This window comes from Chrysemys picta, chromosome 14 (genome assembly GCF_011386835.1).
Source record: "Chrysemys picta bellii isolate R12L10 chromosome 14, ASM1138683v2, whole genome shotgun sequence".
Classification (NCBI taxonomy): domain Eukaryota; kingdom Metazoa; phylum Chordata; order Testudines; family Emydidae; genus Chrysemys; species Chrysemys picta.
In genome coordinates this window covers 11,000,147-11,025,883 of record NC_088804.1, presented here as the reverse complement: position 1 = coordinate 11,025,883, position 25,737 = coordinate 11,000,147, and the positions used below count along the sequence as shown (strand labels likewise).

Genomic DNA, 25,737 nt, shown 5'->3' with positions numbered 1-25,737 from the left:
TGTCTGAAACATGCAGGATCTTCAGGTTGGTAAACTTTTTTATTTCATTCTTCTTTCTTAAGGACTGCCTGTCTTCCTTCTGGACTATTCTTGAATTCTCATGTTTGAGCAAAAAATATAGTTGTTATGCTATGGTACTATCATTTTAGATGCAGTTGTGATAAAAAAAAAAAATAGCTGAAATAGGCAGATCTTCCTTTTACAATTTCACCTTTAAAGTAGTACTGAGTGGCAGTGAATGCAATGAGTAATATTAAATGAACAGTATGGTAATAATAATTAAATAACTGTGTTGTTATTTATTTTGTTTAGGAGAATCCATCCTCAACATATAGGATTCTGAAGACTATCCACCTTCAAGATCACCATCATTTTCTATAGTTTCAGAGTTATCTGCCAATGATAGTGTTTCAGTCACATCATGTATGTCACACAGCCACAGTATATCACCTGTAGCAAAAAGAAAAAAAAATCTCTATCATCCAGAAACAACCATAGATAAGTTTGTGATAAGAACCAGCAGATTAGAAAAAGAGGTTATTGATGAAAAAATTGCCCGGTTTGTTTATGCAACAAACTCTCCTTTCCGTATGATTGAAAACCCACACTTCATTAACATGGTTCAGTCATTAAAACCAGGATACAGTCCACCCAACAGAGCAGATGTTGCAGGCAAATTGATGGATAAAGTGTATGAAAGAGAAACTGAGTAGTGTGCAAAATGTCTAGAGGGTACAATTGTTAACCTGTGTCTTGATGGGTGGAGCAATGTCCACAATGATCCTGTTGTATGTGCTTGTGTGACAACAGAAGAAGGGAATGTCTTCCTTACAGAAACAATTGATACATCAGGAAATCCACACACAGCAGAATACTTACAAGAAGTAGCAGTAAAAGCTATAACAAACTGTGAAAAAAATTCAAATGTCTAGTACACAGCTTGGTCACAGACAATGCTGCAAATGTATCCAAGATGAGGAGACATTATTTAGAAGATAGTGACGAGAGTCCCAAGCTAATAACATACGGTTGCAGTGCTCATTTGATGCATCTCCTAGCCAAAGACTTCAGTGTTCCAGAAATAAAGGCTAATATTGTTGAAATTGCAAAATATTTATGTAACAACCACTTTGCAGCAGCTGCTCTGAAAAAGATGGGAGGAACCAAGCTAACTCTCCCACAAGACGTGCAATGGAACTCAGTAGTGGACTGTTTTGAGCACTATATCAAGAACTGGCCTAATCTGATGACAGTTTGTGAACAAAATCGTGAAAAATAGATGGCACTGTCACAGCCAAAGTTCTCAACATTGGGCTTAAGAGAAACGTTGAACACATGCTGAGTACCCTGAAGCCTATTTCTGTACCTTGAACAAAATGCAAGGAAATGTTTTATTGCTGACGCTGTTGAAATTTGGAAGGAACTGAGTGAGATCTTAAAAAGAGAAATATGCAATGACAGAGTTAAATTACAAGCATTAAAAAAATGAATGGGACAAGCACTATCTCCAGCTCATTTTCTTGCAGATATTCTCAATACTCGGTACCAGGGTCAAACCTTAACTGCTGAAGAAGAGGAGTTGGCTATGACATGGACATCCAGCAATCATCTCTCCGTAATGCCAACTATATTAAACTTCAGAGCCAAGGGTGAACCATTCAAGAAATATATCTTTGCTGATGATGTTTTAAAGAAAGTCACACCAGTGAACTGGTGGAAGTCACTTAAGCACTTGGATACAGAGATTGTTGAAGTGATAATCTCACTTTTAACAGCAGTAGCTTCTTCTGCCGGTGTAGAAAAAACATTTTCTTCCTTTGGACTAATTCATTCCAAATTGAGAAATTGTTTGGGACCTGAAAAAGCAGGAAAGCTTGTTTTTCTTTTTCAGATTATGAACAAACAGGAAAATGAAGGTGAAAATGACTGAGTTAGCTGCAGAAGTCAATATTTTAAGTTTCTCATGTTGACCTAGCTGACATAGTCGATTTAATTTTTAAGTAGTTCATTTAACTATTTTAGTTAAAAACAATTTTAACAAATTTGATTTAAATCAAATCCACCCTGCTTAATGACCTTCCAATTTTTACTATGGAATTAATTCTGCCCTTAGTTATAATCAGACAGCTTCCATGAACTCCCAACTGGTGTAACTGAAAGTCTGATTTAGCTCTGTATATTTATATATTTGCTGAGGCCATCTTGTTTATTTCTTTCTCTCTAAATGGCAGAACTACAGTCCCAATCACAAGATGTAGAGCCAGAGGCTGAAGAGGGAATCAAAGATGATGTGACTGTACAAAGGAGGTCAGAAGAGATTTTGAATGATTACAGTACTGGAGATACCATGATAGCTGTAAAAACAGGTAATTGTATGGAAAAGCTACACTAACAACGAAGGTGCCCTGTAATAATATGGATGTACTATTATTTTAGTTTCTTTACATGCACGGTTGGCAGTCCTATACTAATACCAAATCACCAGTAATTAAGAGGATAACTGTAATATGCAACAATTATATATCACTGCAACAAGAAACTACAAGAGCTCTGATACTAATGCTCCCATTGTTACCATTCATTTTTGGAGTCATAGATACTACCATATCAAAGCTCACTTCAAGCTTATCTAGAGGTAAGCAATAAATAAAATATTGGAATATTCTTAGTCTGTGATTAATAGCTACTGCTTCTAAAAAAGCTGCAATTTTCTTTAATTAAAAAAAAGTTAAATGTTTTTTGGGACAGACTGCTTTTACTTGAACATTTTTATGGAAATGGAGTTTTTAAAAATTAATATTTCTCTTTAGAAAGTAAACAATGTAAATTTCACATTCATACTGTTATATGGCAATATTTTTTCTTACATAAAACAAGAAGATACTAAATCTGAAGAGAAAACCGTATACACTGTGTCCAAAACATATCAACATAATGAGCAGCAGTCAAGTGGTGATCATAAACCAGTGACCGATTCATCCAGTCACAAGGCAGAAGAAAACAAAGGTTGCCTTCGGTAATTTATTTTAAAGTTATTAATGAGTGAAACTGTGGTTTCATTGAAGCCAATGGAAGTTTTGCCATTGACTTGAGTAGAGCCAAGATCTTGCTGTCTGTGGTTATCTTAAATGATGCAGCAAAATAGTATATAAGATGAACCTGATGCCAATCAAGAAATCAGAAATTGTCCTTGACATTTTACGAAATTCATACTGCTTTTTGATATCCGTAGTAGCAAATTTCATTTTGAATACACCATGAAGGGTTATTTAATGGCTTCAGGGACAATTGTGCAAACTTAATGGAAGCTTTGTCTGTAGGATTGGACCCTTTCTCAGTACCACTTCAGACAATACACTGTTTAGCAACCTGAGTATGAATATTTCAAATTCAGAGAAAAATTTTAACAAAGGAAACGTAGTAGGTGACTCAAAGGGGTGGGATGTAAATCTTTTCTTTTTCTCTAAGGATTCTGGTTCAAATCTGTCCTGAGTTAGTATAGATTTTTACCATTTGAAGTTTATGCAGTGGCAAATGTGAAATGGGCTAGTTTTCTCAGTCCATTTCCCTCCTGCGGACAGATGTGCACTTCACAAAATCTGCCACTATAACTAGTACTAATTGGTAACCTTGTTGAAAGTTTCAGCGGGCAGGCCAATTACTAAATGGACATGATATATGAATTACAGTTGTTAACGTGTTGGTGGGAGATAATATGGGGAACATTGCATTTCTGTTAGCTCCTGTTCTGCAGCGTTTTTTAAAGTCAAGGGAAAGAGTCCAACTGACTTCATCAGGATGTGGATCAGGCTGTAGATGTATACAGAATTTCAGTCCCTTGGGTTACCAGCCAACACGTTTCAGAAGAACTAAATTCATATGAAAAATATTGGAAGGGAACATATGCTGTATATAGTGAGATTAGTTGTGTTTCCAAAGGAAGTAGCATATTTTATTATGAGCCTATACATTGCCTGGAGGTGCCAAGAATTTAATTCAAGGGCTTCAAATAGTGTAGATTCATACCGAAAAGCAGTGAAATGTTACAGATAGGTAAAACAAAACACTATGATCTGTCATGCATAAAACAGTTTGTATTGTCTACTAACACTAAAGAATGATCTAGATGTAGAGGTTTTGCTCAATGTTTATAAACCCCTTCAGTTCTTATTGAATCTTCAGACCTTCTGGGAGTATTTCAGCCCCATGATGTTTATACATTCTGACAGTTGCCCACATTTTCTATTGCATCATGAATTCAAGTGACCAGTCAATTGTGTCAGAACTGTTTGTTTCTCAGAAATATAGAATTATTCCAGTGTAATAAGTAAAACTCTAAATGCAGTTTCATTTCTTAAGGTCCTGATTCTACCAGTTTTCCTCAGCTTTACTGTGTTAGTTTGGGCCTGCCTTCCTGCCAAGAATATCTTACCATTTTAAGCCCCAATCCTGCAAAAATTTAAGCAACTGAGTAGTGCCATTCAATGTATAAAGTTAAGCACATGCTTAAGTCTTTGCAGGACTGGGGCTTTAAGGTTCAACCTATGCGGTTTTTGTATTAACAACAGGAATATAGAGCAGTAACCCTGAAATATAATTTTGTAATATCTAATACTTGTTATAAACTAATCACAACAAAACTAGATACAAGTTTGTACTGTATGTAGGGATAAATTACTAAATAATAAACTACTAATTATCTTTTAACCTTTTAGACAGGTTTATTTTAGTAAAATCAAGTCTCCTCAAAGACACAATTATTTTCAGCTTGTTTCAAATACAGTAACTCTTCACTTAACGTTGTAGTTATGTTCCTGAAAAACGCGACTAAGTGAAATGATGTTAAGTGAATCCAGTTTCCCCATAAGAATTAATGTAAATGGGGGGTTAGGTTCCAGGGAAATTTTTTTCACCAGACAAAAAACTATATATTATATAGATATACACACAGTATGTTTTAAACAAACACTTTAATACTGTTCACAGCTATGATGATCGTGAAGCTTGGTTGAGGTGGTGAAGTTAGAGGGTGGAAGAGGGAGGGAGGGATATTTCCCAGGGAATACCTTGCTGCTAAATGATGAACTAGCACTTGGCTGAACCCTCAAGGGTTAACACATTGTTGTTAATGTAGCCTCTCACACAAGGCAACACAAACACGGGGGAGGGGAGACAGCATAGCAGACAGAGACAGACAGACACACACCTTGTGTGTGGGAGAGAGAGAGAGATGCACACTGCCCCTTTAAGTAAGCTGACTCACTCTTAAGTTCATTGTCTTTTTAATTGGATCAGGAAGTTGAGAGGGCAGCTGCTGCCCCAAGCGCGCGCTCTCTCTCTCTCTCTCTCCCTCCGTCCGTGTCCCCGCCCTGCTCTATATGGAGAAGGGGTAAGCGGGGTACAGGAGCAGAGGGACACCCTGACATTAGCCCTCCCCTTCTCCCCCTGCACAGCAAGCAGGAGTCTTTGGGAGCAGCTCCAAGGCAGAGGGCAGGAGCAGCACATGGCAGTAGGGTGAGGGACAGCTGAACTGTCGGCAATCTGCTGGGCGGCTGCAGCATAGGGAATTTAGGGGAGCGGGAAGCTGATAGGGGGAGCTGATGGTGGAGGCTGCCGGTCCATCCTGGTTACAAGCCCCCACCAGCTAGCTGCTACAGGCTGCTCTTCCTGCAAGCAGGCGGCTGCCAAATGACTTAGAAGGGAGCATTGCACAACTTTAAACCAGCATGTTCCCTAATTGATCAGCAACGTAACAACGAAACAACATTAACAGGGACCACTTTAAGTGAGGAGTTACTGTATATTCTATATATGTTAATTATATAAGTTTAAAAGCTTACATATTAAAACAGTTCTGTTTTTGATAATACCCAACATGTGTTAGGTGATAGACAGATTACTAAAAGAGACAGGGGCACTGATCCTGCATGTGGGACTCCATATGGGTAGATCACTGTGCCCATGTAGAGCCTTATTTACTTCAATGGGGCTGTACATGAACACTGGGGTCTGCCTGCTAGTAATAGATTCAGGGGCTAAGTAACAAGAAGACACAACAAATGGAAACAAAAAATTAAGGGGTGGGTAGAGGAAGAAAAAAAGAAGTTCTAACAAAAAGATCATGTGGTTGCTTAGCTAATTAAATTCATGAGGAAATATTAATAGCCTATGTAATTTCTTGTTTGTTTTCTTTTTTTAGCAGCATAGAAAATGATAAGCAAAACATCTGCACTCTAAACAAGCAGAAATGGAAAGCAGTTCTAAAATAACTACTATATGATTACTCTGAGTAATGTTCTGAACTCTGAGTAATGTTCTGAAAGGGTAAAGCCGCTAATGAGTTACATGTCATTGAAGAAGCAGATTGTTCAGCTATTTGAAGTCAGGCAGATATTCAAACTTCCAGAATGTGTTTTATAATTTAAAGGTTTTTTAACTTGTTCATGCTTCCTGTTAATATTTTAGAATGACGAAAAAGCTCCTGCGAGACATCTGCAAACAGCAAAAATTATACATGACCCCATGTTTGAATGACACACTATATTTACATTATAAAGGTAAGCCCCACACACACACACACACATCACATTTCAGAATTATTGTTCTAACTAGCAAGATAGCAGGGGATCTGAATAAGGTTCATTGAGGGAAGGTATCTGAAAATTGTATTAGAAATATAATTTAATTTGATGGGGAAATTTAATTAGGGGTGAAGCTGAGTCAATAGCAATGTACAAAAGTACTTCAGCATCAGTGTTAAGGCCTGATCCTGGAAGATCTTCCAGCTTCCATTAAATTCACCGGGAGCTGAGGATGTTCAACGTAGTGCAGGATAAGATTCTAATGACCAAGGCTAGCGGATTCAGCGACAACTCTGTTTAATTTTGTGGCACTTGTGTATCAGCCAGTTATGTGATTCTTCATTTAAAGACAACAAATTTAAAATTGACGTAAGGAAATACTCTTCTTTACACACTGTTTAGTCAGCTGTGATATTCATCATCAGCTGAAATCAATCAGATTTATGGCTTTTGTGGAATTTTGAGAGCGAGTTTATATACATATATGAAAAAAACCCAGCATATGTAGCTACATGAGCTGGCTAGATAGGCCAAAAATACTAGGGTTATTATGCCTCATGGTTAAGGTTATACGACTTTCTGTGGGGTTAGAAAGCAATTTTTTCTGTTATGATAAAAGATCATGTTTTCACCCCTCAGCTCACAGACAGCAGAGAATCACTGTTGCCTCGGTGCCTTTTTGGAATGTTTTCAACTTATTTTGAAACATGCCAGTATTGGAGGCAAGATACTGGAACTGAGGGAGTACTGATATGTTCTGGTTTGACAGTTGTGATGTTGCTACAGACAACTTGTTAACCAGGGTAGGCAACCTATGGCACGCATCCCGAAGGCGGCACGTGAGCTGATTTTCAGTGACACTCACACTGCCTGGGTCCTGGCCACTGGTCCGGGGGGGCTCTGCATTTTAATTTAATTTTAAATGAAGCTTCTTAAACATTTTAAAAACCTTATTTACTTTACATACAACAATAGTTTAGTTATATATTATAGACTTATAGAAAGAGACCTTCTAAAAACATTAAAATGTATTACTGGCACGCGAAACCTTAAATTAGAGTGAATAAATGAAGACTTGGCACACCACTTCTGAAAGGTTGCCGACCCCTGAGTTAATCTAACCAGACACCCAGTTAATCTAAATTTGAATCTTACTCTTTTAAATGTACTTTTAACTTCTGAACTGTGACCAACAATATTCATGAAAAACAAAAGTTACTATAAATTAAGGTGGGATCTAGGTGGCACATTGACTCAAAACACTAGCTTCTCACTTCTAAAGACTTGGTTTAAAATATTGGTCCTGAATATCTCATGAGCAAAAATGTACCTTATTCCTTCTTAAATGTTCTTTTAGAAAAAGACTGTTTTTCAGCTACAGGAGCCTATGTACTGATGCATAAAGAATGCCCAGAAAAAAAATGTAAGCACATTGCGTTCAGTTTTGTTATTAGTGAACAATATCCAAATGTGGATACTTCACTTTCTGCATTCTAGTATTAATAAAGGGAAAAAAGAGTTCCTAGAGCTAATGTGAATGGTGCCCTTTGTTGTCTTTAAGGACATTTTTATGTGGTATAGCTAGCCTTTCCATAACAGCTTAAAAGTGGTTATATATATATGACATGCTAGTCTCCAGAGAGCCCATCTCCCATTTAGTGGCACTGTTTGTGCCATTATGCCAACATATTTTCTTTGACATTTAAAATCATCACCTTTGTAAATCTTTAAGCTTCCTTTTTGATGGGCCTGATTCTTGAAGTCACTGGGAGTTTTGTCATTGACTTCAATGGGAGCAGTTCATAGATTCCAAAGCCAGAAAAAAACACTGTGATCATCTAGTCTGACCTCCTGTGTAACAAAGGCCATAGGACTTCCCTGAATTAATTCCTGTTTGTTTGATTCTAATCTTGATTTTAAAATTGCCAATAATGAGAATCCACTACAACCTTTGATAAATTGTTCCAGTGGCTAATTACACTTGTAGCAATTAGTTTATTTAATCATTTCATAGAGATTTATTGTTGTGACTAACAGTCACCAATCTTGTGCTTGGGGCGGCACCTGAAGGGGGGTGGTGCGGCGCTCCGACTCCGGCCGCCGGGGAGAGCCCCCACCCCCCCCCGGCACTCTGGCCGCTGGGGAGAGCGGAGCTCCGGAAGGGCTTGCCGCCCTCCCACTCTGGCCACCGGGGAACGCGGAGCCCCGGCTGGCTTGCCGCCGGGGAGAGCGGAGCCGCGGCGGGCTCGCCGCCCTCCCCCCGGCACTCTGGCCGCTGGGGAGAGCGGAGCTCCGGCAGGGCTCGCCGCCCTCCCCCCGGCACTCTGGCCGCTGGGGAGAGCGGAGCCCCAGCAGGGCTCGCCGCCCTCCCCCCGGCACTCTGGCCGCTGGGGAGAGCGGAGCCGCGGCGGGCTCGCCGCCCTCCCCCCGGCACTCTGGCCGCTGGGGAGAGCAAAGCCCCGGCAGGGCTCGCCGCCCTCCCCCCGGCACTCTGTTTGGGAAAACAACCACAACAATAAATCTTCTAATAAATTATTAAATACACTAATTGACTACAAGCCTCCTTCTTTGATGGGATGAATATTATGGAAAAATAAGAAACCCATCACGCATTGAATTATATATCAATACGAAGCAAGCACTATAATTCACTACAAATATAACTTAAAACTTGTATATGTATAATTAAGGGCTAGTAGTTTCTTCATATGGAAGCTCGGGGGATTGATACACTGTTTCTACAGGCTGTTGGTGATGTACAGAAACATACGAAGGTTCTGGTACTTGATATGGTTTTATGCTATGCTTATCTTCATAAATACTCTCCTCTACTGTGGCTATGGACACTGCTACTGGATTAACTGTGGCTTGAAGAGGGATAGAAACAGGTTGGACTGAACCAGGCTGGTCTCTGGGCATTTCTTCGCTTAAAGTCCTAATCTTTCCTCCCCTATAACATAAGGCAAAAATAATGTAGTGAGGATACTTTGGACAACAATCCATCCCTTCCCTCCCTACAGGGGTGGTTAATACTGCATCTGTTCCATCTAATAATTTGTTCAATGTTTGCTTTGCTTGATCCATATTACTAATTTCAATAAGATGCCAATTTTTCCTTTCTAACACCTGTTTTAGCTGTAAATCTAATGGTCGTATGTGTACCGAATACCGTGCTGGGTATTGCATGGGCTCTTTCAGGTTTTGTATATGTGTTGGTGATTGTAACATTGATTATCTGCTTAGTGAAACTTATAATATGGACAAAATTCCTTACTTGTGACTGTGTTTGTGGCCATTGTATTCATTCTGTGTGTGCTCCTAGGGAGTCTCCAGACGCAAGAAAATTTCTCAGGGTAACTCTCACCCCGCTGATTTTAAAACTGTAGCTTCACAGGTGACAGACTCACTCACTAGGGACACTGTGGTTTAACACAGAACTATTGATTACTATGTCAATTCACAATTTTACTATGTAAAAGCTATACCCTCACTGTCATGGATCACAGTTTATATCAGCATCATTGCTTAATTTTTCTCTATACTCATTTTCAGCCAATCTTTTCTTATTTAAACCCTGTTTTCTGCAGGATTTGACCGCCTTGAGAATCTTGAAGAGTATACAGGATTAAAGTGTCTATGGCTTGAATGCAATGGTTTAACAAAAATTGAGAACCTGGAGGCTCAGACAGAGTTGCGCTGCCTGTACTTGCACCTCAATTTAATTAATAAAATTGAAAACCTGGAACCCCTGCAAAAGCTGGATTCGCTCAACCTCAGTAACAATTATATCAAGATCATTGAAAACCTCTGTAAGTATTTCTAGTGTAGTGTGTTTCATTTATGTTGTATTCATTTTTCCATGCATCAACTTACTAATGACTAGTGATCATATTTTGCAGGGGGGGGTTTTATTGGGTTAAAATATTGCAAAAAGTGCAGAAGCAATTTCAGGGAGGCTTTTAGATGGAAAGTCAAACCTATGTGTTTAAAATTTAAATTTTGGAGGGGTTAATTGATCAAAAGAACAGGTTTTACAGTTACTTACAGTGATGACTTGAACAATTTATATAAAGTTATTCCTTACCTTGGAATACCTACTGAATCCTTTGGTTTCATTCCTCTTTATCTAGCACTTTTTCATTTGTTTTTTAAGTCGGATGTGCTCTAGTGGCCAAGGACATGATAGCCAAATCTTTCCTGACTACAAAGGAATTTATGCCATGTTGAGGTAGCTACACTTGACATGATAAAGAGGGATTTCTAGGCACCACCACTTGTGTGTTTTAGATGTAACTTGAAATAGTAGCTCTTGCTTCTGTGTAATTGACTAGTTCAAAAGATAAATATGCATTTAAAACAAATTCAGGCATTCTAGGCTTTGTGATAAAGAAACAGAAATGGTGTGGGGGGGGGGAAGGCTTGGAAATACATTGCCAGACATCAAATATATATGAAACATTCACAACGTGAAAAATAGTCATGATATTTAAAGCAGCAGTTTTTTACTCTGTCCAGAAAACTCTCCTTGCACAGAAGGCTGTGAATTAATTTTCCTTTCATTATATTGTTATTGTCCAACAGCTTGTCTGAGAGTTCTGCACACTCTGCAGATTGCTCACAATAAGTTACAAACAGTGGAAGACATACAGCACTTGCAGGAGTGCCCAACTATCTGTGTCCTTGACCTTTCTCACAACAAGTTAGATGATCCAAATATTCTAAATATCCTGGAGACCATGCCTGATTTGGTAAGCAAAATATACATGAGGATTTTGTATATGTTCACCTACATGAGTTAGAGACAATAGCCTCGTTAAATTGTCTTATCAGAGAGAACCCAATACACAATAATAGTAGAACTTCATCTTCATTAGAAGAAGGTGCTCTAGAGATAAAGTATATGGTTAGTAGCACTGGGCAAATAATTGAATTTTTGGCTCACTGAAAAAGTAACATATCGTTTTGGGTTGAACAAAATGTTTTGCCCCAAAATGATACATTTAGACATCAGGTGTTTTTGGTTATTTTTAAACACACAGCTTTCCCCCTCCCCCGCTTTTTTTTTTTTTTTTTTTAGTTAAACCTAGCTAAAATTCAAAATAAAACATTTCAACTTCTTTGGAATATTTTTTCCCCAGCTGAAACTGTTCACTAAATTCAACCTGAATTCGTAAACAGTTTCAGTCAACCTGAAGCTGCATGTTTCAGCAAATAAAGTATTTTCCCCCCAAAATTCACCCAGCGCCATTGATTTGTTATAGTCTCTAAATATTTTCTCTGATTCTTCCCCTGAACTTTTAAAAGAAGTTCCATAGATTATTTGAATTCTAGGGGGAAAAACTAAGTATTGTACAGTTAGAAAAGCTCCAAATTGTTGTCAAAGACCCTTATTGTAATCTTAATGCTACCTACTCTAGTCTCATGGACATTTTTTTCTCTGTATTGTACGTGCAAGTTTGTTTTCTTTGTAAAAACAAAGATAGCCCTGATGAGATGGAAAATAATTTTTATACTGTAATTTAAACTGAATCTTAACTATCAAAAAACTGTTTGGAGATAGCTAGATTGAATAGGAAATTAGTAAGATTAGGTCTGTGGTTATCAGCAAATACTACTGTAGCAGTTTAAAAAAAATCAAATATTATTAATGCAACTTTGTCCATGATTGGAGGTTTTCCCCGTGTTGTTTGCATGCTGGGGTATATCACTCATTTTTTTTTGAAGCCTCCTAGGTTCACAGATTATAGAGAAAGTGCCTATCAGAAGTTAATTTTTACCTCTTTTTAAAAAAACTATGTACCTTGCTTTTATAGCGTGTGCTGAATTTGATGGGAAATGAAGTGATTAAGAAAATTCCTAATTATAGAAGGACACTTACAATTCGACTAAAACAGTTAACATACCTGGATGATAGGCCAGTTTTTCCAAAGGACAGGTGAGAAATAGTGAAGTCTTCTTTACATAGCAATGCAGATTAAATACTAATGATCACACATTCCATTTTTAATCAATATTTTTGTCATGCGTGGAGAAGAAGAATGTGACCAAAGTAAGGAGTCACAGGATAAGAGGGAAGGTCCTCTTGTTTATGAGTAACTGGTTAAAAGGCAGAAATCCAAGGGTAGGAATAATGGTCAGTTTTCAGAATGGAAAGAGGTAAATAGTGGAGTCTCCCAGGAGTCTGTACTCGGACCAGTGCTGTTCAACATATCCATAAATGATCTGGAAAAAGGGGTAATCAGTGAGGTGCCAAAATTTACAAATGATAAAAAATTACTCAAGATAGTTAAGTCAAAAGCAGACTGTGAAGAGTTACAAAGGGATTTCACAAAACTGAGTGACTGGGTAACAAAATGGCAGATGAAATTCAGTGTTGATAAGTAATGCACATTGGAAAATATAATCTCAACTACATGTGCAAAATGATGAGGTCTAAATTAGCTCTTAACCGTCAAGAAAGAGATCTTGGAGTTCTTGTGGATAGTTCTCTGAAAACATCCGCTCAATATGCAGCAGTAGTCAAAAAAAGCAAACATAATGTTAGGAACCATTAAGAAAAGGATAGATAATAAGACAGTAAATATCATAATGCCACTATATAAATCCACGGTATGTCCACACCTTAAATACTGTGTGCTGTTCTGGTCGCTCCATCTCAAAAAAGATATGTTGGAATTGGAAAAGATACAGAAAAGGGCAACAAAAATTATTAGGGGTATGGAACAGCTTTTGTATGAAGAGATTAAAAAGACTAGGACTGTTCAGCTTGGGAAAGAGATGACCAAGGAGATATGACAGAGGTCTATAAAATTGTGACTGGTGTGGAGAAAGTGAATAAGGAAGTGTTATTTAGTTTTTCACATAACACAAGAACTAGGGGTCATCCAATGAAATCAATAGCCAGCGGGTTTAAAACAGACAAAGGGAAGTACTTCATACAATGCAGTCAACCTGTGGAACTCATTGCCAGGGGATGTTGTGAAGGCCAAAACCATAACAGGGTTGAAAAAAGAACTAGAGTTCATGGAGGATAGGCTATTAGCCACGATGGACAGGAATGCAACCCCATGCTCTGAGTGTCCCTAGCCTCTGTTTGCTAAAAGCTGGGAGTGGAAGACAGGAGATGGATCACTCTTTGATTGCCTGTTCTGTTCATTCCCTCTGAAGCACCTGGCATTGGCCACTGTTGGAAGACAGGATCCAGGGCTAGATGGATCTTTGGTCTGAACCAGTATGGCCAGTCTTATGTTCTTATGACCATAGGTCATAAGTGGGGATAGTGGCCTTGTGTATACTAGTATCTTACAGTTAAGAGTTCTGCATTCCAAATTCTTAATATAAGGAAACAAAATATCTTCCTCAGAATGTGGTATATTCCTATACACAATTTTACAGATTTTACTAACAAAAGATGCAAACTCGGTTGTTGTAATCACTAGCCTTTACAAACTTGTGTTCCTTATCTGTTCTGTTTCACCTACAAAATATCTGTACCTTACATAGCAGTCCTTGCTGCTCAGGGAAGCATTTTTTCTGATGCTCATCTGCTCAGTAACTTTTCTTCCCTTGCAAATACATATTTGAAGGCTCCCTTTCATCATGAACACACTGTGCCACTAGTATTTACAAAACTGTGTTACAGTGGTCTTGCCTTTTGTCATTAGAGCCTGTGCAGAAGCCTGGGCCATGGGCGGGCGTGAAGCAGAGAAGAGTGAAAGGGAAAAATGGGAGACCAGAGAGAGAAAGAAGATCCAAGACAGCATTGATGCGCTAACAGCGATCAGGCGAAAAGCTGAAGAGAAGAAAAGACAAAGGGAAAAGGAAGAAAGAGAGATACTTAGAAAGTGTGAAAATAGAGGCACAACAGAGGCCCAGGAAGGTTTGTGATAAGCTTTTGGATAAAGCTCCTGTTTCTCTCTGCTTTAAGTCTAATTGAAGTTCTAACTGTCTAATATTACCTTACTTTGACATTACTTTTTATCAAGCAATGATCAGTGCACAAATTCTCTTCTTATTTTCAAGAGTGTACATCCAGAGTAACTCTACTGACTTCAGTGGAGTTACAACAATATATGTCTGTAGAAAATGAGAACAGAATTTGACAAGTTGACTATAGCTTAGAGGATTTAATGCAGCCCTGATGCTGCAATAATAAAGATGATATCTTACACTGATGGAGAAAGACAAGGTGGATTAGGTAATATCTTTTATTGAACTAGCTCCAGTTGGTGAGAGAGAGAAGCTTTTGAGTTACACAGGTCTGGGAAAGGCATTCAAAGAGTACCAAAACCCAAAGTCCAATACAAGATATTACCTGACCCACCTTGTATCTCTAATATCCTGGGACTGACACGGCTACAACAAACACTGCATACAACTGATCTAGAAAGTGATTTTAGAAGGAATCAAGCAGTTATTTTCCCCATATATTGATATTTTAAAAGAAATCAATATTCCCAAAGGTTTCCAAATACATTAAGGTAAAAAGGATCTTTAAAAACAAACAAACACAGTTTTCTGTCCCATGTCTCAGCTATCATTCTCTACTATATTAATTGACAGTCAGGACTGGAGCCTGTAAGTTACCAGCAGTCACTATTATGCAAGCTGTGTGTGGATGATTTTAACAACTCACTTCACTTTCTGCCATCTCTACACCATGGAGTCTCCTTCCACATTACTTAACATAACCAGTGTATGAATAGTAAAACTTCCCAGCTGAGACTTTGGGTAACAGCAAATAGGTTGCAAGATGGCCAAAACACCACCCACAAACCAAGTGTAGCCAGAGGTTTGACTACAAAGCATATTTCAGGGATCTACCCACTGATTAAAATTTTAGAGATTAAAGGGAGTTTTGCAACAAATAGATGAGATCTCAGAGAGTTATGGAATTTATGTAAGGAGCTCCCTCTTTGGCTCTTATCCAGAAAAATGCTGAACCATGTAATTTCAGGTGCATAAGTAATCCTTTTGAAATCATTGCTTAAATTCAAATACTTAAAGTTAAGCAGTGGCTTAAATGCTTTTCCTGGATCAGGTCTTTTGACTGGGCACTGACAGATGGGCAAACCACTTGCACAACATGTCTATAGCCACCTGAGGGATATTGATTCCTGAATGACAGACCAAATACAAAAGAGCTTTTTGGTGTGTGTTTGAGAGCTAAGAGTGAAGACCATATATTATAGCCTGAATACTCTCACCCTGCAAGAACTTGTTCTACTGTTTTACTTTTATCAACTTTCCTACTGCTTTAGGAGAGGTTCCACCCACAAGTTACAGCAGCGATGTGAGTAACAATACTTCAGGGATTTCAAATGCTTCTGAAGAGACAGAAACTCAGAAGATTAAGAAATTTGTAAATGAAAGCATGGAGGCCCATGATGAAGTTTTAGCTGAAACATCAAGTAAAGAAGATCTGGATAGCCTGCATACTAACGTTACCGGTAACATTCAGAAGGATGGGCAAGAAGCTAATTCTCACAAATGCCCAAATTTCAGTACTAATGAAGAAGGTAATGTACACTGTAAAGAGACACACAGAAGTGAAAAGAGAAACAGATGATGAGCCAAACTTTTGGCTGATATACATCCCCAGTGACCTGATTGAATTCATTGGGGTTGCCTGGGATGTAAGAATGAGGAACTTGGCTTAGCATCTTTCCACAGTATGTAACTGAGGAAAATGGAGTTTTGGGTAACATGGCATTAAACACCAATAAAGTTTTTTAAAAGGTTGGGGGGGGCTGATGCTTTGATGCCTTTATAAGTGAAACAATTACATTGACCTACATTTCAATTTCTTCCTTTCAAAATGCAAAAATCAACTTATATAATTCAAAGGAGTTCACTGGTACGATGTAAAGACAGAACGGTGAGCTACAGCTGGCTTGGGTACAAACCTTTGGAAATATATAATGGAAGAAAAAATTCATCATGTTGGGTCTAATCACACTTTCCTAATCTTAAAAATTTCTCATGTACTTTGGACCTAATTCTGCAAGTTAGACATATCCTTATATTTTCTAACACATTGAGTTTCATGAATGCAGAAAAATCCAAATTTCCTTAGTGTAGACAAGGCTAGAGACTGGAGATAAGATGAATTTAGATCAGTGATAGCTTTGAATATCAGGAGGGAGACAGACCTCAATTAGGGACTTAACAGACAAATAACTGACTAAATATTTTTCCTTATGCCTTAGAGATACTAGTAGGGAATATGGCTACCGAAGGTGCCCTGGTTACTGAACTGGATGAGTCTGCAGAAACAGAGCAAATTAAACTGGAGATACCAGAGAAGCTTTTCATTGATGTATGTATTAGGGCTGAGTATGTAATCATTTGTTTCGTATTTTGAGGGATCCAAATTTAGATCACATCAGTTGCCCACAAATTCACTCCTCTTATATACTGGCTAAACAATTGCGTGTGGCCCAGGTTTTGTAGAACTTTCCACTGCCAACAAAAATTCCCTGAAAAAAATATGAAGTACAATGCAACATCTGCCTGGGAACTACATAGTATCTGGCGAGGTTTTCTGAAGTTCCTTTGGTAAATTTCTTGACACATCTTCCACATCTTGTCTGCTCTGTTGCACACAGTAGTTCTAAAGTCAAACTGTTTAGAACTCTGAAATCTACTTTCATTTTGTGTAAAAAAAAAAAAAAAAAAAGTTTTCAATTTTAAAAAGATGTCAATTACAATATAATTATTCTCATTGGAAAAAAATGTATCCAAGAGTTAGCCAAAACCCAAATCTAATGTACAATGAAAAATATAAACTACTGAACAAAAAATCATGAGGAATAAATAGCCATCCAGTCATTTTGTATACATATTATTTGAGTCTAGAGCAATAATTAATCTTTCAACAATAGTTATATTTAAAAAAAATAAAGAAATATACATTAGCCAATATATATAATTAAAGATTACCAATCTAATACCCTTTTCAGGGCTGCCCAGAGGATTCAGGGGGCCTGGGGCAAAGCAATTTTGGGGGCCCCTTCCATAAAAAAAAGTTGCAATACTATAGAATACTATATTCTCGTGGGGGCCCCTGTGGGGCCTAAGGCAAATTGCCCAACTTGCCCCCTCCCCCCCGAGGCAGCCCTGACTCTTTTTCTGTTATTTGGGCCCTGAGTATTTAAATAAAGTTAAACAAATACATAACTATAATTAAGGATATGCGTAATCCCACTGAAAAAAACCTCTCTCTATATATAATAGCATAGAGAATCTAAAGTAACCAAAAAAGAAAAAAAAATCATATTTAAACTTTAAGGGATGCAGATTCTGCCCCTACTGACAAACTCAGAATTCTGAAATTATTATTTTTCAAAGCACTCTCTCTATTCTCTTATTTAGAATCAGGATGCAGTGATTTGTGTTTTATTAGCAATGTATCTTTTAATTGTCTTTTAGTTTCTCTTTCCCTAAGGGGGTGTGTGACACTTTTTGCCTTGGTGGAATGCTCACTACAATGTACTCCCACTGTTTACTTTATACTTTGTATAGCTGTGAATATTTGCTGGATCAAGCCCTTAATCTGCAATTTGTATGGTATCAGTTTAGAGTGCAGATTTTGAAGCCACTCAAAAACTAGCTTAAAAGCAATCTCAATATTGTGTGCACCCTCATTGGGAAAATCATCTGGGCTATGAGTAGGGCCCTACCAAATTCATGGCCATGAAAAACACGTCACGAACTGTGAAATCTGGTCTCCCCCCTGAAATCTGGTCTTTTGTGTGTTTTTGCCCTATACTATACAGATTTCACGGGGGAGACTCCTCCCTGCCCTCCATTCCTCATAGAGCTTACCCAGAAGCCATGCTGCTATTACATTCCCCCACTGTAGTTGCAGATGACCACCTCTGAGAGGAATAGATGTTACAAAGGGAGAGTAGGAAGCAGCATTAACATTTCTATCTAGAAATCTCTTGGGTTTGAGCGGCACATATGCAGTGCAGATGTTCCCTGGACACCCCCAAATCAGCCTATGCCCCCAGAGATCCCCCCCACCTGACAGTGGGCATGTAGATGGGTTTCTGTAGGCTGACATGCAGGAGTGAACACTGCTTCTTCTTTTTAGAGCTGTCCTATCCTTTTCTCCTTCCTCCCTCCTTCCTTCCTCCTGCATGGTAGTAGAGAGGATTTGGTGCTCTAAGACTATTGCTAGCCTGATTTTGGAGGCAGATATTCTATTCCATACTAGGCATGCATTTGAAAGACAAGGTTGCCATTTTGGAGGGGGGACACAATTGTGGAGAGTTCTAATTAGAGTGTCAGTTTTAAAAGTTTTGCTTCAGAGCTCAGGTTTCAAATGGGGTTTTGCTTTTTAGGCGTTAGAAATTGCCTATACCATTGATAAGCTATTTTGTGATCTGCTTCAGGAACTGCCTGATTTAGAAGATGTGGATGTTAGTGAATTCTCACCAGTAGAGGAAAACTCAATCAGAAAGGTGAGCTTCTTGCTAATTATTCTTATCAGGCTGGTGCTCTTCTACTCACATTTACTAATACATTATAATATTTACAATAAAGTATAAATTGTGCATTTCTGTGTGAGAGGTGGAATAGTTATTTAATTTATAAAATGTGATCAGCAAAATTTACCAGCACATTCGCTATACATTAAAACAATGAGTTGCATGTTACCTTTCCATTTGAATTGCCACCTTATCACACTGTAACAATAAAAGGATAGTAATGTGAAACCTAAATAAGATGGACCTCTTAAGAGTGTATTGTATTTCATTTTTACTTAAAAATATGAAAGAATGATATACATTTACTGTAATGAATTGGATTTATTGACAAACTGCCCTCTACCGAATAAAATAAGAGGTGCTCAATTGGATTTCATAGGCCCAATGCTGCTAACAGCCATAAGATATAGTCTTATTCTGCTCTGTTGGTAGGAGCCTGCAGTTAGTTTTAAACCCACAGTTGCCAATGAGATTCCAAATGAGCAAAATATGCAACATAGTGGCAACTGTCAAGTCCCAGGTGAATGTCGATTGTTAGAGAATTACATATAAATGATACAAAATGGTATTTTTCTGTCCTGGTGTTATATAGACGCTATTAATATTGGCTTAATTGGATAAATTGGATAATCCAGTTGTATAACTGGATACATTAAAATTGGAAAGCTACCTAAGAACATATTTCTCATCACTAGTCACCTCTCCATTCTTCAGTCGCGTGTACCCAGTGGATGGCAACAATAGAAGCACCTTCAGAAACTTTCCAGAATTTTTAGTTCCCCTTCACATGAGGCAGGAGTCTAATTTATACAATCTTAAAAGAACCTTTGATTCACCTACAACAGAAAAATCCATGTGGTTTTTTTCTTCTCCTCTGGACATGAATCTAGAAAACTAGAAACAATTTATTTGGGAATGCTTTAGTCCTCAATTAATAATTTGTTCTGATATACTGTATGCAAATACTTGACCAGATCTACTACAGTAACTCCTCACTTAAAGTCATCCCGGTTAACGTTTTGTTGTTACGTTGCTGATCAATTAGGGAACATGATTGTTTAAAGTTGTGCAATGCTCCCTTCTAACGTCGCCTGCTTTGTCAACTGCTTGCAGCTAGCTGGTGGGGGCTTGGAACCAGGGTGGACGGGCAGCTCCCCGCCCCCCTAAGTTCCCTGTGCAGCAGCTGCCAAGCAGGCTAGCAATTGCAGCTGTCCCTCCCCCCACTGCCATGTGCTGCTCCTGCCCTCTGCCTTGGAGCTGCTCCCCGAGACTCCTGCTTGCTGTGGGGGGGGGAGGGAAGGAAGAGGGGGGCTAATGTCAGGGTGTCCCCCTCCCCCCTGCTCCTGCACCCCGCTTACCCCATCTTCCATAGAGCAGGGGACACACACAACAGGGTTCAGGACAGAGGGAGCTTGCTGGCAGCAGCAGCTGTGGTCTCAGCAAGCTGATCTAATTAACAAGGCAGTGTACTTAAAGGGGAAATGCGCATCTCTCTCACACACACACAGTGTCTCTCTGTCTGCAATGCTCTCTCCCCTCCCTCCATTCCTGCTGCCCTGTAGAGTGTGAGAGTTAACCTTGAGGGCTCAGCCGAGTGCTAGTTCATCATTTAGCAGTAAGGCATTCCCTGGAAAATATCCCACCCTCTGACTCCTCCACCTCAACCAAGCTTCACAATCATCATCACTGTGTACCAGTATTAAATTGTTTGTTTAAAACTTATACTCTGTGTGTGTGTGTGTGTGTGTGTGTGTGTGTGTGTGTATATATATATATATAGAGAGAGAGAGAGAGAGAGAGAGTCTTTTGTCTGGTGAAAAAAAAATCCCTGGAACCTAACCCCCTCATTTACATTAATTCTTATGGGGAAACTGGATTCACTTAACATCGTTTCGCTTAAAGTCACATTTTTCACGAACATAACTACAACGTTCAGTGAGGAGTTACTGTATTTGGTCAGCTACCCTGCATTTTAATCTGTTAGAATAGTGCCATCTTGTGAAAATAATCAGAAAGACTCAGTACACATTTGTACAGGCAGTGCTGGGGAATGAAACAATCATTTATACCTATAGTTATTGAGATTAACAGCAGACAGAAAATCAAATAAGGAGAAAAACTAGCAAGATATCAGCCCTACACTGTAACTAGTCCCAAATGTAGTTTTCCACGCTGGCCTCATCCCCTTCTTCTTTACATGGACCCTTGGGAGGAGGCCCACTCCCCAAAATGTTCCCTCCCGCAAAGAATAAAGGTCCATACAAAGGATGCCCAGTTTGTATTTAGCTTAAAAGCCCTCCATCCATGTAAATCAAAACTGCGGTTCTCAGCCCAAACTTGCCCCCATTCCTGTATGTGGGACTGGAATAGGCAAATGGCTCCTTCGGGGCCCCCCACTGCAATGTATTGACCCCACATCACCTGTCCCTCCAGGGGGCAGAGCAGGAGAATCAGGAGCTGCAGGGCTCCTTGGGCACCTGCCTCCCACAGCACACTGTGACTCACCCACAAGTGCTAAAGGAGGGTCCCTACCAGGACCATCCTCAAGGCTGGTGGCAATTTGTCCACCCTCCCTCACTTGTCCCTGGATTAGGGGAAGCCAACCAGCACTCTGACTCCACCTGAGCTGAAGCCAAGTGCAAGATGAAGGCTGTCATTCAGACACACAACCCCAATGGAGAGCACTTCCAGCAGGGCGCCACAGGGTCACCCTGGGGCTGCCCCAGTACCCTAGCTCTGACCAGAAGTCCCCATGGAGATCCTATGCTGCCGCTGAACCTGTAACCCCAAGTGTACCCTGGTCTTGTTCCATGTCGTCTCTGCCCCCAGACATCGCGTGCCTGCTGAGCTTTGTTGCAAATGACCTGATTTAGAGCAGGCTGAATCCCTGGGGAGCTGGGATCAGGGAGCCAGCCAACTTCCCAGTGGCCCAGGAATGGGCCAGTCAGAACCACTGGAGACACGCAAGAGAGCCTAACAAGACAGCCTGAAATACTGCATGAGAACCTCTCCCCTAAGGCTGAAAAAGAGCATAGGGCCCAAGAAGCCCCACTCCGTAAGTGGGACAGGCACAAATAACCTCAACTACTGTGCCATTTATACAGCTTTGATTTGTTTTGATTATTTTAATTTAAAAAATCTGAAAGACATAATTTATTGGTACTTCAATTTGGTGATTGACTCCTGGCATACATTAGAAATTTATATTCTTTAAAAACAAAAAACAAAAAAAACCCCACTTAACACATATGAATAGGTTCAGATAATTTTAGTTAGTGGCATCTAGAATGTTTTATAGGCTGCAGATCCTCCAACATTGAAAACTGCTTAATCAAGTGTGCCTTCATTTTATGAACTCTAATTAGTTTATGACATGCCAGTTAAGACTGATGTCTGATAACTGATTGGGGGAAAATTCAGCTCTTTTCCACCAGGCAGCCCTGATATTTCTGCTTTCCTTGATCTCTGTATGAAGTGGATGTTGTATGTATGGTAGGGGGAGCAGGGTATTAAAACTGAGAACTGTCTCATGTATCTAAGAGCAAAAGTTTGCCTTTGAATTGTAATAGTCCCTTAGTGGCTACTTCAGTAGTAACAGATTATTTTCAATTATGTTGTCTACCTTTATAGCAAGCATGTCATCCAAAGATTGAAATCATTTCTGAAGTGAGTGATGACAAGGACTCTGTATCAGAGGAAAACAAAACCTTATTTGGGAACTCAATAACAGAAGAGATCCCAACAACCATCTTTTCAAATATATGTAAGGTACCTGAAGACAGTCAAAGGGAAACCACAAGACTCCTTGTAGAAGGTTTAGCAGAGCCTTGGAGTCCAGAGAGCGACTTAGAGATCAAAGTTAAAGCCAAACCTTTGAAACCATTGATACAAGAGATTATTGCTGAACCAATAGATGAGATACTGACATCAGCAGCCTACAATAAAGTGGATAACCTAACCCCAGAGGAATTGGACAACAAAGACAGTCACACTAAACCCTCCTGCCCTGGTAAGATTATTGTAACAGAATTTAAAAAAAAACAACAACAGGTAAACAAGGGGGAAATGGGAGATGGTGGTTGTATTTTGAAAGAAGGAGTTTGTTCACCCATTGACAGTGACCTTAGCTAGTTAGGACTGGGGGAAAGAAGGGACTGAGGAAATCCCTTAGTGCTCTTCCCCCCAGTTTGTTGTACCCTACTGGGATCCCAGTAGGTTGAGACAGAGTATTTTTCTGTGACTATTTCCATGCAAATGTTCATAGTAGGTTTCAATAATTGGGATTTGTTTCTTTTTCCAGTAATAAAGATGATTAATCACAATTTCACTTGTCTTCATGCTTTAACAGAGAATAGCACTGCAGACAAAACAGTGCAGTGCCTGGCAGAAAATGGAGGATCCCCTCATAAACCACAAGAAGATAACGAGGACATCGAATATGGATTAGATTAAGTGATGAATAAAAATGGACCAAATCTGGAATATACCATCCGGCCCACTATTTGTGGTTATTCCTACTGTGGGTCCCTCAGTAAAACACCTGAAAATACACTTTGAGTGATGTCATTCATAAAATGACTGCCTTAATATAAGAACTTTGTGTTCTATCACAAAGTCAGCCAGTCATGGCCAACATAACAGTATAGCTCTCAGAAACACTACATTAAAGTGCAGCATTTCTGTGAATGATGCCAGACAAAACTATTCTACACTGCTATGCAGAAGAAGGTGGCTAATTGCCAGCTAACCCACAGGTACCAAGTGCTTTATGGTCTGATTTTCAAAGGTGCTGAGCACCTATAGCTCCCATTGCAGTCAATCACTTGAGAGCACGCAGTACCTTTAAACATCGGGTCAGTAATGTTTAAAGGTTGAATTGAGGTTTCTTTTGAGAAGTTATTTCTCATGTCTTTCAAAAAATAGGGAAGTTAAATGTTTCAATTATTTCTATAGTTTTAATTCACTGTGTTACATTTATTTTTATTCGGTCTAAAGAAAATCCTGTTATTAAGGTGTTGCATTGTTAATTTGTACAATTTCCATGTATGTATATTCCAGGAAATACTTACCAAACATGCTCACTGAAAATAAAGTTAGTTTGCTTCTTAGTAAGATATGTGTAACCCTTCTGCCCCTCTAAGTTGGCAGCAACAAGGGCCGGGTTCAGTTTCTAGGGGTTCCGTTTCAATAACACAATGCAAAACCGGCTCGAGCCCACACCCAGTGACCTGGGACAATTACATACCACCCCCCACCCCCCGGGTGCCTTTAGGAGGCAATACTTCCCCTCTCGCAAGCACCGAGTCTGAGTGTAGCAAAAGCCTTTTAATAAAGGAGGGAAACAATGCAGCATTATGTTGGGGAAACACCACAAACAGGATTCATAACACAAACCATGAGCAAAAGACCCACTTCCAAGTAAGTTTGGCAGTGTCCTTTTCCCCTCAGGGTCTTAAGTCCAATCATCCCAAAGTCCAACAACCCCAAAGTCTCTGTCCCTGGTCAGTGCTGCCCCAGAGTTCAAAAGTTTATCTGCAGAGTTTTACCCCCCCAGCCTGGGCGGAAATGGGGAGGGGGCACATAGGATGTTAAGGGGCACCTTACATGGTCCGAGGCCGACTGCCCCTCCTCTCCGTTTAGTTCTGCTGCAGCCTTTACCACGAATGGCTCCGCTCTACCAGCCGCGCTGCGCTGCTCCGCTCCTCCAGCCGTCCCCCGCAAACTGCTCTGCTCCCCGTTCCGTGGGCCGATCCAACCATCCCACAAACTGCTCAGCTCTGCCAGCCGTTCCACTCCACCAGCCATCCCATGAACCACACCAGCTGCCCTCGCAAACGGCTCCGCTCCGCTTGCTGTTCCATGGGCCGCTCCAACCGTCTCACAAACTGCTCAGCTCTGCCAACTGCTTAGCAATATTTCTTCAGGCTTCCCCCCTAGTTAACACAGTACTCAGTGATCTCAGCTCAGCAATTTTAGCTCTTTTAGTGATTTCAGCTTGTAGTAGGGGAGCCACAGTACTGATGCACCATTGGCCCAAAGTGAATTCAGCTCAGCAACTTCTAGCTAGACTCCTAATGGAAACAAACTTAGCTCTGCTAGTCAACAGTGGAGAAAGAGGGTAGTGCAATTGGTGTTCCAGGCCCTCAAAAGGGGCCCATACCATCAGGTACACATACCTGTCCCCAACCTCTCTCAATTCACTGTGTTTTGTAACCCATGCCCCTTATCTAGCAAGTGCTACTTAGTTACTGGTGAGTCCCTCTGTCATACAACAGTTCCACTGGCCTTGATTCACAGAATCAGGGTAACAACACTTCATTCTTCCTGCCCCAATAACAGAGAAACTGGGGATCCCACACCAGCCAAAGTAACCACTTTCAGTTGTAAAAACAACAAGGAGTCTGGTGGCACCTTAAAGACTAACAGATTTATTTGGGCATAAGCTTTCGTGGGTAAAAACCTCACTTCTTTGGATGCAACTTTCAGTTGCTGTTGTCCCAGACTTGGCAGGTGGGTGTGCCTATGCAAACAAGATCAGCCCCTGAAGTTCTTTTCCATCCTTGCCATAATTCACCACCAGATGTCAGGGTAGAGCTCATCCTGACTCTGCTTACATCCGTTAAGACTTTAAAGCTCAGATATTCAAAATTATATGCAGAAAG

The 25,737-nt window shown here is 39.7% G+C and overlaps 1 protein-coding gene across 7 annotated transcripts in view; it reads left to right on the top strand.

Annotated features, from left to right (window-relative positions):
• The window catches only part of DNAAF1 (dynein axonemal assembly factor 1), a 31,401-nt gene extending 7,214 nt beyond the window's left edge, over window positions 1-24,187 (top strand). For 3 of the 7 annotated variants that reach the window (XM_065566981.1, XM_065566982.1, XM_065566980.1), the window contains 12 exons: window positions 2,232-2,366; window positions 2,881-3,016; window positions 6,466-6,557; window positions 10,169-10,390; window positions 11,163-11,329; window positions 12,395-12,516; window positions 14,246-14,460; window positions 15,842-16,099; window positions 16,790-16,899; window positions 18,980-19,048; window positions 22,706-23,084; window positions 23,424-24,187. In XM_065566981.1, the coding sequence (XP_065423053.1) occupies window positions 2,232-2,366; window positions 2,881-3,016; window positions 6,466-6,557; window positions 10,169-10,390; window positions 11,163-11,329; window positions 12,395-12,516; window positions 14,246-14,460; window positions 15,842-16,099; window positions 16,790-16,899; window positions 18,980-19,048; window positions 22,706-23,084; window positions 23,424-23,527 (2,009 nt within the window). In that variant the 3' untranslated portion in view covers window positions 23,528-24,187. Of the gene's footprint in view, window positions 1-2,231; window positions 2,367-2,877; window positions 3,017-5,363; window positions 5,390-6,465; window positions 6,558-10,168; window positions 10,391-11,162; window positions 11,330-12,394; window positions 12,517-14,245; window positions 14,461-15,841; window positions 16,100-16,789; window positions 16,900-18,979; window positions 19,049-22,705; window positions 23,085-23,423 lie in introns of those variants that run through there. The other 4 variants (XM_008166906.4, XM_042852319.2, XM_065566979.1 and 1 more) reach the window with 2 other exon arrangements.
• The last annotated feature ends 1,550 nt before the right edge of the window (window positions 24,188-25,737 follow it).